The sequence below is a fragment of the Theileria orientalis genome, chromosome 1, assembly GCF_000740895.1.
Source record: "Theileria orientalis strain Shintoku DNA, chromosome 1, complete genome".
NCBI lineage: Eukaryota > Apicomplexa > Aconoidasida > Piroplasmida > Theileriidae > Theileria > Theileria orientalis.
Window position 1 is genome coordinate 2,031,137 of NC_025260.1, and position 18,878 is coordinate 2,050,014.

At 41.3% G+C, this 18,878-nt stretch overlaps 7 protein-coding genes across 7 annotated transcripts; 2 read left to right on the forward strand and 5 right to left on the reverse strand.

Moving 5' to 3' along the window:
• Positions 1-9: 9 nt before the first annotated feature.
• Positions 10-2,564, reverse strand: TOT_010000843 (conserved hypothetical protein; the record flags this gene model as incomplete). Its single annotated transcript, XM_009691393.1, has 12 exons — positions 10-125; positions 174-216; positions 249-462; positions 545-647; positions 949-1,172; positions 1,263-1,391; positions 1,431-1,610; positions 1,710-1,746; positions 1,798-1,981; positions 2,015-2,100; positions 2,190-2,233; positions 2,521-2,564. 12 exons carry the CDS (start codon positions 2,562-2,564, stop codon positions 10-12), a joined length of 1,404 nt encoding a protein of 467 aa, XP_009689688.1.
• A 172-nt stretch (positions 2,565-2,736) lies between these two features.
• Positions 2,737-5,351, forward strand: TOT_010000844 (conserved hypothetical protein; the record flags this gene model as incomplete). The annotated part of the gene is made up of 2 exons (XM_009691394.1): positions 2,737-5,282; positions 5,303-5,351. 2 exons carry the CDS (start codon positions 2,737-2,739, stop codon positions 5,349-5,351), a joined length of 2,595 nt encoding a protein of 864 aa, XP_009689689.1.
• A 191-nt stretch (positions 5,352-5,542) lies between these two features.
• Positions 5,543-5,966, reverse strand: TOT_010001307 (exosome ribonuclease PH; the record flags this gene model as incomplete). The annotated part of the gene is made up of 2 exons (XM_009691395.1): positions 5,543-5,819; positions 5,851-5,966. 2 exons carry the CDS (start codon positions 5,964-5,966, stop codon positions 5,543-5,545), a joined length of 393 nt encoding a protein of 130 aa, XP_009689690.1.
• Positions 5,967-6,929: 963 nt separating this feature from the next.
• TOT_010000846 (DNA polymerase delta catalytic subunit) lies at positions 6,930-11,747 on the forward strand (the record flags this gene model as incomplete). The annotated part of the gene is made up of 20 exons (XM_009691396.1): positions 6,930-7,044; positions 7,123-7,355; positions 7,388-7,462; positions 7,534-7,984; positions 8,069-8,281; positions 8,365-8,679; positions 8,711-8,858; positions 8,962-9,037; positions 9,079-9,273; positions 9,331-9,387; positions 9,513-9,674; positions 9,728-9,808; positions 9,916-10,147; positions 10,294-10,349; positions 10,451-10,685; positions 10,734-10,796; positions 10,867-11,013; positions 11,183-11,334; positions 11,369-11,442; positions 11,609-11,747. 20 exons carry the CDS (start codon positions 6,930-6,932, stop codon positions 11,745-11,747), a joined length of 3,219 nt encoding a protein of 1,072 aa, XP_009689691.1.
• Positions 11,748-11,907: 160 nt separating this feature from the next.
• TOT_010000847 (uncharacterized protein) lies at positions 11,908-14,204 on the reverse strand (the record flags this gene model as incomplete). Its single annotated transcript, XM_009691397.1, is given in 4 exon segments — positions 11,908-11,922; positions 11,939-12,289; positions 12,453-12,536; positions 12,639-14,204. 4 exon segments carry the CDS (start codon positions 14,202-14,204, stop codon positions 11,908-11,910), a joined length of 2,016 nt encoding a protein of 671 aa, XP_009689692.1.
• Positions 14,205-14,319: 115 nt separating this feature from the next.
• TOT_010000848 (uncharacterized protein) lies at positions 14,320-15,620 on the reverse strand (the record flags this gene model as incomplete). The annotated part of the gene is made up of 4 exons (XM_009691398.1): positions 14,320-14,997; positions 15,028-15,259; positions 15,415-15,547; positions 15,578-15,620. 4 exons carry the CDS (start codon positions 15,618-15,620, stop codon positions 14,320-14,322), a joined length of 1,086 nt encoding a protein of 361 aa, XP_009689693.1.
• A 212-nt stretch (positions 15,621-15,832) lies between these two features.
• TOT_010000849 (conserved hypothetical protein) lies at positions 15,833-18,711 on the reverse strand (the record flags this gene model as incomplete). The annotated part of the gene is made up of 6 exons (XM_009691399.1): positions 15,833-16,027; positions 16,058-16,381; positions 16,448-16,795; positions 17,101-17,283; positions 17,316-18,509; positions 18,571-18,711. The coding sequence occupies 6 exons, from the start codon at positions 18,709-18,711 to the stop codon at positions 15,833-15,835; spliced, it is 2,385 nt and encodes a 794-aa protein (XP_009689694.1).
• Between the last annotated feature and the right edge of the window lie 167 nt (positions 18,712-18,878).

An 18,878-nucleotide genomic window follows, 5' to 3' on the forward strand; every position in this document is an offset into this window, starting at 1 on the left:
TCGTCACGTTTACAAGCTTATTTGTAATTTTGTTTTAAATTTATTATTATGTTGTGTTTCCACGATCTTGTTACCTTTTAATACCATACCGACTCTTGTAAACACACTCATATTTATACACGTACCTATTTATAATATACATTATGTTATCTATGGTACATTCCTTTTAATACTACTCAGCTTATTCTTCAAATCATTCAAGTGTTTCGAATAACTCTAGTACAATCATGTATGCTGTTGTAACGCACCTTTTGCTGTTGGTACTTGTTCTTATCAAACTCCCTCTTCAACAAGAACTTATTGCTAACAAAATCAAAAATAAGGTAAAAACCGATTAGAAATACGTAAAAGAGCACCCATGACCTCAATTTGACTAAATATTTCCGTATTAGGAGTCGGAACTTACATCTCGTAACTAACTTCTTCAAAACTTCTGGCACGTTAAAATTGTTAACTTTCAACCTGTAAATTAACATCAATAAAGGATGTTTACTATATATGTGTGTTGATACATGTGTGTGTATATATTTTTTTTGCTGCATACTTCAGTAGTAAACCGTTGAAAAATGCCGACGTTACTGTGTGTAGAACCAGTGTAGCGACAACCAAGAATATTATCGTCGAGTTTTGAGCTTCTTTATAATAATCTATGTTATTATTATCATTGCTGCCATTGCTCATATTATTACTACTGCAACTACTACAACTACTACTATTGCTCATAGTACCTTTCCAAATATTTATCTACATTCTATTCTATTAATATTGCTCTGTTTACACTAATCAATCAACATTACATCTAATCAATTTTCTATAATCAACTATTCATAACAAACTTAGAAATGTGATAAAGTTATTCTGCCTCAGTCTGTTTCGATTACTATGTATTAGTCTACAACATTGTTTAATCAGTTATTATATATAAGCATCAGCAAACATATCAATAACCACACCTGTTGTTTATATTTGTTAGTGATTTTAAATCATTCTCCAATCTGTTTATTGAATAATTGATCTTTAAACTATTAATGTTGTTCAATATTTCATTCATCTGGGCTATTCCTTCGTCCTTTTTACCACAATTACCAATAACATTAGTAGAACCGTGAAGTCTACCGTCGGTCACAGTGGCATTTTCTGTGTTAACTACGTCTTCAATCGACCCGTTTAAACTAAAATTTAAAAGGTATTATGCTTTCTTCCTTAACAATTAAACTCTTAGTTATTGAACACACTCGTTTACTTATTTATATAAAACCTACTGTGTCAAGTAATTTGAAAATTTTTCCAACTTATTCTCCTGTACTCCTAGCAGATGCTCTATCAGTCTCACATCGCTGGGTATACATATGCTGCTGTACTTGAGTCCCTTTACTATATCAAAGCACTCTCTAAAACACCGGTTTTAAAATCTCATTTCAGGCGCTTACTTGTTTTTAAACAGGTTATACAACCTATCATTGACTTCATCCAACAACTTCATCTTCGATTCTTCCAATTCTTCTTTGTCGTGTTGATGCTGTCCGTTGTACTTAAAGTTAACAAATAACTTTAATTTTCGCACATATCCACTCTCTGTTATCGACTTAATTACGTCCTCGTAATAAAGTCTACATCATTGCCATTAACGTCAGTCATTAATAATATTACTACTACTAGTTAACAAAATACTACGTATTTTATCTATATTTAACTAGTGTGCAAATTACATTTCATCACTCTCAATCACCTCTGAATTCAGTATGACTAAACGTTATTATTAGCAATAAAAGTGATTTTTATAAGGTAACTTCATACTGAATATTCTATTTGCTTTGTTTTGTACTATGGAATCAATCAGTGCGTTTGTTCCTGACAGTGAAGACGTCTTTGATATCTGGACCAGAAAGGTCGATATCATATTCATACTCGACTCTTCTGTCACCACCTTAATGATTTTAATTCTATCATTTATTTTATCCCTCTCGGCATTATTCAAATTCTAAAAATGTCAACTTTTAGCTTTCAAGCATACCTTTGTTAAAAACTGGAGGTTGTGTTGATTATATTCTAACGACGATCTACACGGGCAGATGTAATAATATTCATTATTGTTGTTCTCTACAGACAGTGATTATGATTTATTAAAACAGGAAGCGGCGTTCATAGTATTAAACACACAAATAAAGTCATTTTTATATGTAAATTACCATTAATATTTGTGAAAATCAATTCTTTGTACATGTAGTTGATCCTATGCAATTTATTATATAATTTACTTATATTTACAGTTCTTTTCCGTTGTATCCGCTGGATATTATTAGCAAAATATCATGCCTTGACAGATGATTCGTTGATAACTCATAATCTAAGCTACTTCCTAAATTTAAATTATTACGGCGGTTCTAAATTCACCTATTTGAATTAAATTGTCAGTATTCTTATCATTTGGGAGATTATCTAAAGACATTGGAAAGCGCAAACCCGGATGGTATAATTTACAAACCTACAGAATAGTAAGTTAAAATTTAAAAAATAAACGGTCTCACATCATCTAATAACGATAAGTAATTTGGAACTCCCATTTTAGTAAATACATATTACTAATAAGAAATGAAAATTAAACTAGTTGTGAATGTGTGGACTCAACGTCTAGAATTAATTGTTTTTACATCATTTTTTACATTATTATTGTATATCTTAGTTTATTTTAAACGGTTCATTTATGTTATAAATGGAATCTTCAATATATTTTTAATGTTTAATGTTAATTTATGTATTATTATATGTGTACTATTTCAAATCAGATCATCTCACTCTAAAGGAGTTATAAAACAAAACTTTAATCTTCTATTTATCAATAATGTTAAATACAATACGAGTAACTTTTTTTTATCAAATTTAAACACTCATGAAGTTAAAAAAGAGAAGAAGCCTAACCAGCATTTAAATGATTACACACTAAAGGATTATTCTGTATTATATGCAAGAGGCCGTAAAAAGGAGGACCCAAAACCAGAAATAGATAAAAAAACAAGTAAATTAAAAAATAGCCAAAAAACGGAAAATGAAGTGGATTTAAAAAGGGAATTAGAATCAAAGGAACAGGACTCCCAGGTGAGTGCCAATGATGTAAAGGAGGAGTTAGAAGAATATAAAGAAGATGAAGATGTTCTGTTATCGAATAGAATGCTACACTCAATATTAATGCTGACTTCGTCGGCATACACACCGAACTTCTTTGATATAATTCCAATATTATATACCATAAAGGATGAAGTGTTAAACATAACAGGAAACATTGGACAGGAAGATAAATCGGAGAGCAGGAATACGAGTAAGATGAAGAGAATAAGCGGAATATTTCTGAATAACGATGAGGGGAAAGTGGAGAGACTGCTGTTGAGTATCCCATCGTCAGAACTAGATAGACTGTCACAGTCGACTAAGTATAAAACGGAAGTGGAAGAGTCAGAAACGCCAATTCAAATAATATCACTAAGAAGAGGATTCTTCACAAAAGTATATGAACTGGTGGTGTGTCCGTATTTATCGCAACTGTCAGAAGAAGGATTTGACACAAAGTATAAAGGAAAGCTCGGATTCATGGATTACGTTAAGTCAATGAAAGATAAAGATAAGAGCTACAAAAAGTATGATGAATCGCAACTATATAGGTTTAGCATAGAGGAGTTAGATGAAGTGTTCAAGAACTACAGCCTAGCAAGTGAAAAGGAGTTTGACACGAGCGTATTCCCAGAAAAAATGCTGGCCTCAATATCAGAAATAGCTAAGTGCATAAAGGACTTGGTGTATTTTAACTCGTGCCTACTGCTGCTGCAGCAGATACTGGGAAGGAAGCCTAATGACCTGGAAATATTGTACTCGTTCGTGCCAGAATATAAGAACGAGGGCGAAGAGGAGGAAGAACAAGGAAGGTCAGAAGATAACGCGCTGAGGAATAAGTTGGTGGACGTAATTAACTACAGCGAATCGGAGATAGGCCATAGAGTGGATGCATTCTTCACACCCTTTGTGGAGCTGGTGTTGATCAACTTTAAGAAGAAGCTGAAGAGTAAGAGCAGATACTATAGAATGATGCTCAAGTGCCTGCCGGACGGAATATCAGCAATGAGAACGAGAATGTTCGTGGTACACCCGAGAATAATGAAGGCGCTGAAGAAAAACTTCATGCTACACCTGTTTAAAATATGCCACAACGAAGTTAAGACGTCAGCACTGAGAAACAGTCTGCCACTGCACCTGCCACTGGGAACATTTAGGCTGGCAAGAAAGGCACTGAAGCTGCGAAAGTACCTGAGTGACGTGAAAAAGGCACTGATACTTGAGTATAAAAATGACCCAGGAGGACACAGGAAAGTGGACCTAGAGAAGTTCGTTAAGGATTTGGTGGAGAAGAAGAAGAACAGCGAGCTGGAATTTGATATTCAAACCTACGAAGAGTACGTGACGAGGATCCTGGAGCTGGAAAGGGAGTACGAAAGAAGGAAAGGACACAAGGAAACAAATCAGTATATGAAGCGCCAGCAACAACAGAAGCTACTGCAAGACACAGCAGCAAAAATACTGAACGTGACAGTGGAGAGGGTAGCAGAAGCAATTGACGCGTACAAAACTAAGGAAGTAACAGCGACGCAGAAGATCCCGAGGCACATGAGGAGAAGAAGAGGAGTCACGACTAGCGACCAGGCAGTGTCGCCATTCTACGGAGACCTGAAGGAAGATCCGATTTACAACGAAGACTACGCAGACGAATACGAAGAGGAGGAGGAGTACAAGAGGATGATGCGGAAGGTGGCAATGGAGGCGCTCGACGACAGACTGGGGAGGCTGCTCTTCATGTCGCACAACAAGCTGCTGCTGGACGACAAGCCGGACTACGACGAGGTGATAGAGCACCTTAAGATCCCGAGGAAGACGGCGGACTTCATACTGTTCACGGCGACGCTGCAGTGCAGGGAGTACGAGGTGTGGCGCATTAAGCTGAGTCTGCCAGACTACCACGTCCCGAGGCCGACGAGCAGAGTGGAAGGGGTGGCGCAGAGACCAGAACGCGCTGGCGCCGCGGTGTCTAACCCACGCCTGAACGAGCCAGTCTACGTGTCGGACTTTAACTACGATCCCAGCATCCTATTCCCACCGCACAAGCCGAAAAAGGGAAAGCGTGACATGTTCAGAAGAATGAACGCAATCAGGCCAAACCTGAGCAGTGTGAAGGAGCTGCTTCTGAACTACAAAAGAAACTTCAAGGAGTACGAAAAGATACTGGAGAGGAGTCCGCTGTACAGCTTATGACTGCGAGGAACGCGCCAGTAATATACTCTCATTGTTCACCAGCATTATATGGATAGAATGTACATTAGAGGATACACCAGTGTGTGCTTTTGTTAACGTTTGTGTATGTGTATACGTTTTTGTACGAACATGTGTATACACATAGCAGTATATGCGGACACGCATATATAAGTACATATATAAACATATATGCAGACATCAACATATACCAGTGTATACAAGTATGTGTAAAAATGTGTTAACAAAACTAAGATCCAAAGATATAATTGTTGATTGTATTAAAGTTATCGAGTGCGATTTCGGACGATTTCCTGATGATGGAGTCGATTGAACTTAACTCAAAACATGAACCCTTGGACTTGATGGCGAGGCACCGACCGGTCATGGCGACGGCAACGGCGAGAGTGCCATCGGAACAAGATTCCTCCTCATTAGTCATGGCCCAAATATAGTTTTTGCCAATCTTGCCGACGGAGGTGACAATTGGCAAATTCTCAATCAACTTTTCAAAGACTTTGTTGTCTCTACAAGTCGTATTGCTAGGGGTTAACGTACTCTGTGGTGAGTTTAATTTGTAAGTTTGAGGAGTCGAAAGAAGATTCAAACTCGTCCCTCAGCATGAAGTTCACCGAGGGCACTTCCGAGCACCTGAAGGCGGCCACAACGCCCATGCTCAGGGCGTCGATCAGAGAGCCGCCGTGCTTCACAACCTACACACAATATCTAAGTGGAAACCTACAGTTGAGTGGATTCTAACGTTCCAGCAGAACTGGCCGGGCAAAATACATAGCGCCTTCAGGTCCAGAAAGCTGTGGGCGAACTGAATATCGTACAATATGTTACACAAAAGCTCGTAACTCTTTTGAGATAATTCGGAATTCTCGAAGACATTAGTTCCTGAAACGGATAGTTCAATCGCCCCCTCATCAGGAGTGGAATCACCAGGAGAATCTATTGAAAACTAAACAATTGAGTAAATAAGAGCCGACTGAGTAGAATAACTAAGAATTTACATGTATTGTCGTTTGTACCACGGAATCCCCAAAAGATACTTGAGAACTGCCATGAGAGAAGGAAGAAATATTAGGAACAATGCTCAATTCATACTGTTCATCAAGTCTCCTACCGTCCAACCTTAAATTGGAAGATATTGCCGATTTAATAAAATCCATAAATTAACAAGGAATTAAGAAAAAATATAATACACCGATAAATAATTAAAAAATAAATGAAAGCCAAATATTATATACTTCTAAAAAATAATATACAAATCAAATAAAAATTATAATCTCAGAAGAATATTGTCACTGTGTGTATGATTCTACCCACATAATCTAAAATAGTTTTACATACTTTTTTCGATTTTTAAGAATAAAATTATAATTCATTTCTTGATCTTTAAGAGCATATATATTAATTGTTGTCAATATCTATAAATTAACACTAAATTTTATTTTTATTCCCAACTAATGTGTAAACTTTAAATCATTAACAGTCTTCCACTATTAATCTCAGGAATCATTACAATATTTTACCAAATTTGTCATATTTAATTTGAAAATCTGATACAAATCATTTTTTCATTCTTACACACAACCACATTATCATTTATTTGGTGAAGATGTTGTATTACAATGATTGAAATTGAACCGGAGAATACATCATTTGGACAGTATTCTAACTTCTACGGGACCAAAAATGACTATGGAACGCTATTCAGATCACTGAAAAGGCCCGATGTAGACTACAGTAAGTTTTAATAAGATTAATTGATTTGCAGGTTCACTGGGCGACTTAGGTTAGTGGCAAATTCTAAAGAACGTTTAGTATTTTTCCTTACGGACGCTGATTACACATTCAAAAATGTGAAATATGACGCGAACGGTGGATCGGAAAGGTCGGATCAGGGCACTGAGGTTCCGATAATAAGGCTGTACGGAGTAACAAAGCAGGAGCAGAGTGTTCTGGTCTCATTGCAAAACTTTAACCCGTACTTTTACATAGAGAAGCCAGCAGCGCTGCTGGACAGGCACTTTGATGACCTGAAGGAACTGTTTACAGTAAGTTGCACACGAACCTAATAGAGCTGCAGAGACATTTGAGCGAACAAAATCAATTTAAGAGAAGTTTGCGATACGTGTTGGATATCCAGAAGGTTAGGTTGACGGTGAGTGAGGTATTCAGAAGATTTAAAAGGAGACGGTGCACAGTTTATGATTAAACTAATGACGTTTTTAGTCGCTAATGCTGTACGATGAGAATTCTGAAAAGGATTTTTTGAAGATAACAGTGTCAGTGCCACGAATGGTGTCGAACCTGAGAACGTTCATAGAGTCGGGAATATACCTGAAGGTGTACGACCAGGACAGAAACGAAGTGCGAGTGGCGTTTTCAAGACAAACGTACGAAGCAAACCTGCCGTACACACTGCGCTTCCTGCTGGACTGCAACATCGTGAGCGGCTCATGGCTGAAGATACCAAAGGGGCAGTACACACTGGTGGAACAGCCGAGCTGCTACAAAGTCCACCCGAGCAAGAACGGGTGGGATAGGAGTAGCACCTGCTCAATAGAAGTGGTGGCAGAGTACGATGCAGTGATATCGCTGCCGCTGGAAGGAGAGTACGAAGAGATAGGTCCAATAAAGATACTCTCGTTCGATATAGAGTGCATCAAGTTGACCGGAACAGGTATTATACAGATAGAATTTGGGTACACTGATAGTATATGCACCTGCATACTTGGTTACCAACAGAGCAGAGAAAATGATATAGGCTTTCCAAATGCGAACTATGACCCAGTGATACAAATATCCTCGGTAATATACACCCATGGGAAGGACATCAACGAGACTAGGAACTTTGTGTTTACGCTCAAGGACTGCGACCAGCTGTCGAACGCAGCAGTGCTGTCATTTGAAACGGAGGACCAGCTGCTGTTGGCATGGTCAGACTTCCTAGTGCAAGTGGACCCAGATTTCCTAACAGGTATTGTGTGCATTAAATAAGGACAACAAGCACGTACAGTAAACATACAAATGTAATTAACAGCACATAATCCAATTGAATAGGATATAACATAATTGTGTTCGACTTGCCATACCTGCTGACGAGGTCGACAGTTCTGAACATAGAGCGCTTTAAGAAGATAACGAGAATAAGAAGCACAAGTTCAAACTTTAAGGACGCGATAGTGTCGAATAACATGATGGGAACGTACGAAAACAAGGATATAAACATAGAGGGGAGGATCATGTTTGACGTGTACGACCTGGTGAGAAGAGATCACAAACTGAAGTCGTACACGCTCAACTACGTGTCATTCGAGTTCCTAGGGCAGCAAAAGGAGGACGTGCACTACTCGACAATATCGAAGCTACAGCAAGGTGAGGAATAAACCAAAATAGAAAAAAACAGGAACGAGTAGCGACAGGAGAAGAATAGCAAGCTACTGTTTGAAGGACGCAATACTGCCGCTGCTGCTGATAAATAAGCTACTGCTGGTGTTCAACTACGTGGAGATGGCGAGAGTGACGTCGACGCCTATCAAGTTTCTCATAACAAGGTAGGCGACAGTCTAGTTAGGCAGAAACAGCACGGCTGAACTGAATAGTTGTAAAACAGGCATGTACTGAATAACTGTTGGATTGTTGTTAATTTACACTTAGAGGACAGCAGATCAGAGTGACCATGCAGATATACAGGCAGTGTAGGAAGATGAAGTACGTTATTCCAGTGATCAGCGTAAGTTAATTCGCAACTTGGCACACACGTGTGCGTTGTAGAGCGCGGGGAGACACGGGAGCAACGAAAACAACTACGAAGGAGCGACGGTGTTGGACCCGCAAAAGGGATATCACACAAATCCAATCGCAGTGCTGGATTTTCAGAGTCTGTACCCGTCAATAATGATAGCATATAACCTGTGCTACTCGACGCTGGTGCCGCAAAATAAAATATTAAATCACCCAGAAGAAGATGTAAGTTGATGGTTGTCTAGTTATGAAGATAAGAGCAATTTCATAAATTATGTATAGGTAACGAGGATACCAGGGTACATCGACCTGTGTTTCGTAAAGGCAACAAAGAGGAAGGTACTACTGTTAATGTTACTGTTACTGCTATTGGTACAACTGCCTGTACTACTGTTACCGATATTCATAATACAACAACTATCGCCACTGACACTACCAACACCTCTGCTAACAATATTAAATAGGGAATATTGCCAATCATTGTTGAAAATTTAATCGAAGCACGCAGGAAGGCCAAGAAGATGATGGCCAGCTGCCAAGATCCGATGCTGAAAAAGGTGTACGACGGAAGACAGCTGGCACTTAAAGTAACAACGAACTCGGTGTACGGATACACAGGAGCAGCTGTAAGTTTGTATAAACATACACTGTTTGTCTTACACACTGATGAATGCTTCAGAGCGGAGGATTTCTACCGTGTGTAGATGTTGCAACAGCAATTACATCCTTTGGAAGAAATATTATTCTAAACACAAAAAACGTAAGTAGTACACCGATTTGTTGTATACAGAAAGTAACGCTTATACTACTACTACTGATGCTACTATTAACTATTACTATACTGATGCTACTATTAACAATATTCAGATAATCGAGGATCACTTTACAGTAAAGAATGGATATAAAAATGACGCCAAAGTGGTGTACGGCGACACGGATTCAGTGATGATCAATTTCGGCACGGAAGATATCCAGGAGGCCATAGATCTCGGAAATGAAGCAGCAAGTAAAATAACAAGCGTGTCAGTGAAGCCAATAACACTGCTTTTTGAAAAGGTCTACAGGCCACTACTGTTATTGAATAAGAAGAGATATGCAGGTGAGTGTCGATATCAATAATTATGCATACAACCATAATACGCATGATGTATTAAGTAAAATATAAAAAACACACATAATACGCATACTAACACAAACACACATAATACGCATACTAACACAAACACACGCACACTTAAACTGTAGGTTTATACTACAACAACAGTAAGACGTATGAAAAGATAGACTGTAAGGGGATTGAAGTAAGTTACACTTATCTAGGGTAATATTACACCGATAAATAGCATAACAATTGGTTAACAGTGAGCTAGTGTTACACTGACAACTAACATAAATACCTTAGACCGTTAGAAGAGACTTTTGTATGTTGGTACAGCAGATGATGGAGCGAGTGTTGTACCTATTGCTGGTGGAGTTGAACCTCCCAGCTGCAATCGAGTTTGTAAAGAACAAAGTGTCTGAGTTGCTGAGGAATGAAATAGACATAAGCCTACTGGTGGTGACAAAATCACTGGGAAAACTGGAATATGAACAGAGGCTACCGCACGTGGAGTTAGCAAAAAAACTAAGGAAGAGAGGTACGACTAGATAACATTTGTCTAAGTAACAAATGCAAACACGTGTAGACCCTGGTAAAGCACCAGGTGTTGGAGATCGCATAAGCTACATAATAGTAAAGGGAACCAAAGGTAAGCACATGGAGATTACACCATGCATATATCGAAGTGAAAGAGGCGCTAATAGCAATAAACTTTACAGGAGAAGCTCAATACGACAGAGCAGAGGAACCACTGTACGTGACGGAGAACAACCTACCCATCGATACAAATCACTACCTGGAGTCAATAAAGACAACACTACTTCGCATATTCGACGTTGTAATGCCGAATCCACAGTCACTGTTCAGTAAGTTCCAGTGAATAATATGTAGCATAGTCATCCACTGGTCATAGAAACCGCCCAGTGACTAGTCGCCTGTTATTAGATAGCTCTTTATCGCCATTTCTATTTAATATAGCATGGCATAATATACAATGACATAAGATGAAATAACACACTTACTGTAACCGTTCAGGCGGTGAACACACGAGAGTGATTAACATAAGCAGTAACACTGGTGGACTAATGAATAAGTTTCTGAAGAAGGTAAACAGATGCCTGAGCTGCAACACAGTGATACAAACAAGCACCTTTTGCGACAACTGCAATCAATCAAAAAAACAACAGGTAAACATCGAATTGTAATAAAGCGTAACCATAGGTGCTACTCGACAAGCTCAAGATATGTCGCATGAAGGAGGAAACGTATTTTAAGCTATGGACACACTGTCAAAGGTACTTACAATATACGCATACTTATATATATTTATGATCTGCAATCATAGCAGGCAAAATGAACAAACGCACATTTACTTTTGCTCGCTAACCTAACCCGTTCTGTTACCTACTAATTTTACTACCCTTACCTTGTATTTATTCATAATCAACCTATCATGTTCAGATGCCAGGGTAACCTACACAGCGCTGTCGTCTGTGACAACAGAGACTGTCCAATATTCTACCGGCGAGTTAAGACCTCCAAGGACCTATCGAACTTGGTGAACACGCTAAACACACTGCAAATAGGCTACGAGGACTAACATGAAACCAATGTTACCTAACACATCAATTTCACTCGTGGTAACACACCAATTATTACACTCGTGCTAACAATGATGCTTATACTTTTGGTAATGCGCAGTTAATCGTAGTTTAATGCCGTATGGTGAAAATATACAGTAGATTAGTGTTGAGACGTTGTTAAATTGAGAAATCCTCATAGTTTGTTTACTTGTAAGGTCGAGAGTAACTTTTCCCTGTTCATCAGCTGATACTTGGAAAGCAGCTGCTGCCGGTACTCGTGCATCGCCACCTTCGTCCCCTCGAACACCTTCAGGATGTCCATCGGCTCCGGCGGGAGCTCCTCGCGCTTGTCGGTGACGGTTTCGCTGGACTCCTTCATGATCTTGAAGAGAGCGTTCACTGCGCTCTTGAACTCGCTGGGCACACTCAGCGACTTGATGTGCTTCTTCAGGATATGCGTGACTGGGTTCGTGAATTCGGGGAAGCTGGGATTGAGAGAGACGAGACCCAGGTGGTCCACGAGGACCAACTCGACATGCTTGTAGAGCAGCTTACGAACCTAAACAGCAGTTAATCCTCATGACCATAAGAGGAAGCACGTGTTAACTTTATAGTTTCCACCATTTAAAGGGTCGTTCAAGCTACCAACGGGTGTAGTGCCACCGTGAGCACTTATTATCGCTTGCAAAACCCGTAATAGCGTTTAACTATGTGCACATTACCTGGTCCGAGTGCAAATTCTTCTTGCTGAGCTTCAGCTTTATCATGATGTCTTCAGACTTTTCCAGTTCATCTTTGACAGGTTTCTAAACGCCCATTAGCAATGCCGCAATAAAAAGGTGCCACACTATCAATTTCACCGGGTATCACCCACGAATCAGCTAATTAACTACTGTGTATAAACTTACGTTGTGTTTGAACGATTTCAACGTGTCCAGCACGAAGAATATAAAGGAGCCTATTGGAATAAACTTGTTCACTCCGTCCGACAGCTGATTCAGCGCCGTGAGGAGGTGCAGGACGAGCGGCACATATCTCTTCGAGTTGATCTTTATCTTCACGAGCGCGTTGATCACCGTGACCAGCGGGTACACCAGCGCCTTCATGTTTTCTCCCGACCTCGAGATCACGCTTATCCATATGTTTATGCTCTCTATGAACCCCCAGGAGCATACCTCAAACTGCATCGCAGGCTTGTGCTTCCCCTGGTCGAGCGCATCCTCTTCGTCCGGCAGCTTCCTCTTCGCCTTCTTGCTCGACGACCCCTTCTTCGCGCTCTTCTGGTTGCTGCTGTTCCACTCTCTGCGCACGTTGAACGCCAGGTCTCTTATCGACCTGAATGCGTGCACGTACACGTTGTCTTGCGGCGCCTGCAGGTACAGCTCACTTATGCAGTTTTGCGTGAGCTTGATAAGACTAAAGTTCTTCAGCGTCACTCCGTTCATCACTGCCCTTATGTGACTTGAGTAGCACCTTTTCAGCAGCAGGTTAACGCTTTCGTTCGACGCGCTCTTCCTCTCCGAGTCCGTTAATTTAGAGTAGTTGATCAGGTATGCTCTCGGCGCCAGCTGCACGCTCATCAGCTTCGCGTCCGTCGCGCACTTCAGGTACTCCGAGAGGAACTGGAAGCAGTTGATCCTCGTCAGCTTCTGCGGGTGCGCCGTCATCAGCGAGCTCACCACCTTTGCGAACTGGCTGTTCAGCTGCCTGAACGTGCATATCCACCTCATTGCGTGCGTCGCCGTCAGCGATATCAGCGTCGACCTCGTCAGGTCGAAGTCGTCGAACGTGAAGGCCAGCTGCAGCAGCGCGGTCGACAGGAACCTTCTTATCATCGGCGCTGCTGCCAGCACTTCTTCTTTGTTCGCGAGCACGCTCTTCTCCTTCATGTAGTCGCTCATCACGTCCGCCGTCTTCGCCACGAACGTGTTGTACACATCCGTGTCCTTGACCGCGTACTTCTTCGTCGGGGGCTTCTTTGCGTCCGAGTACCGACTCGCAGTGCCTCTCAGCAGCCTTTTATTCTCGTTCTTCAGGTACTTAAACTTTAGTTTCACGTTCGAATCCTTTGGCTGCTTCTTAACATCGGAGCTCGAGGTCAACTTAATCTGACTCGAGGCCACTGACGACACTACGGACGAGAACACGGCAACCAACCTCTTAATTGCGCCATTTGTGTGCGCGCTTGCGTTTTTTAGCAGCGTTTCTGACAACTTTAGTGTCAGAATCGGGAGCTTTGTGTCCTCGTCGAATTCTGCGTCAGATAACTCAGAATCTTGCTCGTCCGCCTCCTCATCACCCGATTCATAGTCCGACGACTCGCTTTCAAAAGCTTCCTCTACAAACCCGTCGTCGGATTCCTCGGAATCGGATTCCTCATCTTCAGTGACGTGATCCACATCTTCGTCGAAATCCGATTCTGATCCCTCAATATCCTCCTCCTCCTTCTCCTCATTTTTCCTATTCCTTTTCATTGCTCTTTCCTGAGTTTATAAGAGTAAATAAATACTATATTATAAAACACCCGTTAATTTCGGAACGAATTGTAGTGTGAAATAAACCAATTAACATACACACATTCACAACAGATTATTTTAAGCTTAGGATGAGCCTGCTCATATTTTTTGCGCACACACTCTCCCCTTCCCGTGTTGTTTGGCAGTTGTGCCAGTCTACTGCCGCCACCTCTGGTCTCACCCCCGTTTCGGCAACAATTCTCTTGAGGCTGTCTATTTTATCCAAGTCCTCATGCGATAGCACTGAAATTGCAATTTCCCGTCCGAAATGTGTCGGAATCTTAGGCGAATTTGGTCTGTTGAACACCCACAGGCACCTCGAGTAGCTCAGCCTACCATCCGAATCTAGAGATTTGCCCACGGCCTGCAGATATAAGTACTGAGTATTATTGTTAACGCGTGTGGTTAATCCGTGGAATCCGGGATCTTCCGATTCGAACGTTATTCTCGTTGCGTCCCTGAACAAGTCCGACTTGTCTACGAATTTGAAACATTTGAGTGCGGTGTGCATGGGCACTGCGACCACCTGGAGCTGCGTGTGCATTGCCACCTTCATCGTCATCGGCACGAACCGTTCGAAGGCAATCGCTCCCATGCCCTTCTGCAGCGCCAGGTCGAAGAGCGCGTCCATCACGCTCTTCACGTCCATTTGGACGTCCAGGGGTGCCGATCCCAGGCTCGGGTAGTGGTATATTGGCACCACCAGGCTGTGCATTTCGCAGAGTGCTCCCTTCGCCAGCGCCACGTAACTCTACACATCGATGAGGCCTTCCAAACTTACGTGTTTCGACACATAGGAGATCATGTGCGTCTCGCACTGGTCGTTTGACAGGCAGAACCAGCAGGCCTCCTGGCACGTGGAGCTTTCAGTCAACTTGCGCTTCAGCTGCTGCGATTCCGCTGGCACTTCTTCGTGCCACCTGGCTATTTTTAACTTGCATCCTCCGCACTCCAGCTTTCCGTCTGCCTTCAGGGCGGATTCCACCTCAGAGGAGTTTGTATATGTTACCCATCTACAAAACTTATGAGTCCCAGCGCACACATGTACATAATCTTCCAGTAACCATGAGGGCGTATTATACTAATGGATGTCTATTACAAGTTGTTTAGTAATATTGACACACATCCATTCGCCCATATACGTAATATACAACTCCTCTTAACTTACGCTGTCGCCGGGTCCGTTGTCCTCTCTCCCAGGGCCAATTTACATGATTTAACAGTTCCAAAATGGGCCATTACCCTTTGTAGTGACGATTCGTCGATTTGAGAGGGGATGTTAGAGATTTTGACTGTGTAGCCTAAATTCCAATGTTAGTCTCAAAAAGTACCATATTTCGCGGAATCTTTCAAGGATTCTTCAGATTCACCCATTAACACACGTGTATTACTAAATACTCATAGAAACGTCTTCAGAAAGTAAAATTAATTATACTTTACTACCCCATGGGACAGTAAATTTATCACTGGCTGGAGGTGTATGTCGAGAAGAACTCGCACAGCACGAGGTCCTCCTCGACTGCGAAACCTTCGTCGATCATGTTTTCGAAGTCTTCCTTGGGAGGTGTAGCGATTTTTAGAGACACCTACGGATTCGTTACGCTTCGCACACTCACCTTCTTTACTGAGTAGTTGAACAGCGTGAGGAACGTTGAGTAATTTTGCATGAGTAGTATACATATCTTGCACAGCGTGAAGTAGTGACTGATTCTGTGCACGTCGTCCAGGTACTCCGATCTCGTTCTCGGAGCCGTGTGTATGAAAAAGTGAACGACCAGTTCCTAAACACGGTTGAAGTCTCTCCCACCTACCATTATTATCACCATGATCTGGTTATCCAGGTGTTTTGCTGAGGATCCTTCGTATACTCTGGACAGGCACGTCGACGCTGCCGCCTCCGTTGCGTAACACAAGTTTTCGATTTTGTCTAGGTCCACCTCAGAGGTCAGGTATTTGTCGAAGGCCTTGAAATCGTATCCTACTTCCAGCCTGCTTCTTACGAACTCCACTTTGGTGCTTCGGATCATCTTTATCAACAATCCGATAGATACCGACGATAAGAGCTCGTAGCTCGCGAGGCTTTTCAGACCAAGATGAATACAAATCGGTGTTCTGAACTCTATTGGGTAACTCGGCTTAAACATCGTTATCACTCCCAAATCATCGCAGAGCACTCTCATGTACTCATTTAAGTCTAAAACACAGTCACCCTCTCGGACATTCGTGTTCTTTTCCGTTGTCACCTCGGATCCTAAGGCCTTCTTCATATCAAAATTCTTCGCATCCAGTGTCATTAGCATCTTTTCGTAATCAATCATTTGATCCATGTGCAACCTTGTCACCAGGTTACATGACATTTTCATCGCTCTTTCTCCTGTATCTCCCATCGATTCCATGTTCGTGATTGCGGCGATAAGCTTATACAGCAGTTCCAGGAACCTGTTTACGCTGTCCATGTCCGAAAGCTCAACAAAGTTAAAGGTCGGTAGCAGCCATACCAGATCAAATTCGTTTAAGAGTGACAATATTTTTTCCAACTTATCCATAAACTAAATTAATTCATGATCATTCTCCGCTTATTGATCGTACAATATCTACCAGTATTAAAACGTAATTATCCTCTTTTTACTTAGTATCATTTTTACATTAACTTTAAGCAGTTATATCTATCTTCTCTAAGTAATTTGCCTATGATGACGTATACTTACGCCATCCAATGATACTTATATAATCCATGCTATGGCAATACACCATCCAATAAATACTTATTAACTGCAAACCACAATCAAGAATATTTATATAAATAATGTTCTTAACTTCACTAACTTGCGGTTAAATAACCGTTTTCGTCCACGAAACATACCTGGTTCTGGTAATACATCGGCTCCAGCGTCATCCAACAACTGAGCAACTTCAGACACGACTCCTTATATTTTTCCGCAGCCTTGTTCTTCGTCGTCCTCGATTCTTCGTACAGGTTGTCGAAGTAGTCAAAAAGAAGCTGAATACTCCTGTGGAATATTGCAAAGAACTCGTCCTACGTAGACTTGATCTCGGGGGTCAACTTACCATCGTTTCAAAGGGCTCTTCGGCTTCCGAGACTATGGTCATCACCTTCTCCATCGTCTCGAATGCGTGTGGACTAAATAAGGTTTTTTCTGCTCTGAACACCTCGTCCAGTCCCACATGTATCTCTATCTCACACCTCTTGGCCACCTTGAGCAGGTCCGCGTACGATATGTCTCCTACGCAGAGCGATTCCACTGCCTTGTTCATGTAATTCAAGACCAGTGCCATATTTTCTCTGGTGAGATTCGATTCCATCAGGCCCACACAGTACTTGAACATCATCCAGTTGATCTCCTCCAGCTGACTCACTTCGAGTCTGCTTCTTAACTTAGAACTTGTGTTAAACGACTGAATCGTGCCCATGAGAACCCTGAGTATATCAAAGTTATTAGACTTTAAACACTTGTCCACGAATTCCACCTTTGTGGAATGCGGTAGCAACTTTATTAGCAATTCAATGCAGAACAGATTCAAGCTCGCTTCCTCCTTCCCGTCCCTTAGTTCTTCCAGGAACGAATTTGCCAGCTGTTTAAGGATTTCTGGCAGGGGAATCGATTCCTCGCTGCTGTCGCCTCCTCCTGGTGAGCCGCTTTCCAAATCTTCCATTTCCAACTCATCCAAGTGTGCTTTAGATAGAGAATCCAGGTCCTTGTAGAGTTCCTGGAGCAGTGACGCTTCCTCCTTGAATTCCTTATTATTCAATTTACCACACAATTCACACTCGTCCTGTTCGAACCCTACTGCCCTCGCGTTTACTGTGTAGGTTTTATCTCGATCACCTGGATCTGTCAGCGCCACGTCAAACATGTCATGCACTAGAAATTCCAAGGGTTCATTAAGCTCAGTCACATACGTTTTGTACTTAAAAATATAATTTTGACCTAGATAATCAGATAACCTATCTAAACACTCCAAGCATTGATACATCAATCTTATCCATACTATTTCTGGATCTCCTATTTTTTCTGATATTATTTTCGTGGATTCGTCGTATTTGAACTCCTTGCGAGGCCAATTTTCCTTCAAAATGTTCGTTACATATACGATGACCTTCCTAAAATGTGTAGCGTTTTCTTTGTTGGAGAGCAGCAGATTTGTGAGTTCCAGTCCAATTAGTTTGAAAATGGTCGAGGATCTCAGCAACAAGTATATAAACTCTGGATCAACTGCCGTCAGGGCTCTTTTTGGAAGTTCCTAAACTTTCGTGACACCCGTACCAATTTAATCATAGATTAAACTACCAATAGATTCTTACCTCTGCATCCGACAATTCATGCTTAAAATTAAATAATTTAGATGACAACAATAACTTATTTTTATAGTCCAGGCAGGTGTGTAACTTATATATTAAATGAGATAGCCGGCAGCAATCCTGACCGGCGATGGTAGAATACATATCTATTTTAGAATTTTTGACAGGAATTTTGACAGCAATGATTGGCTTTCTATATATCCGTCTAGGGACGATACTCCTGCTATAAATCCCTTATTTTCCTTCCTCTCTGACCTAGGTTTTAACTCACTATCCGTGTCCACAACTTTGTGGGAAGAATCGTGCTCGAT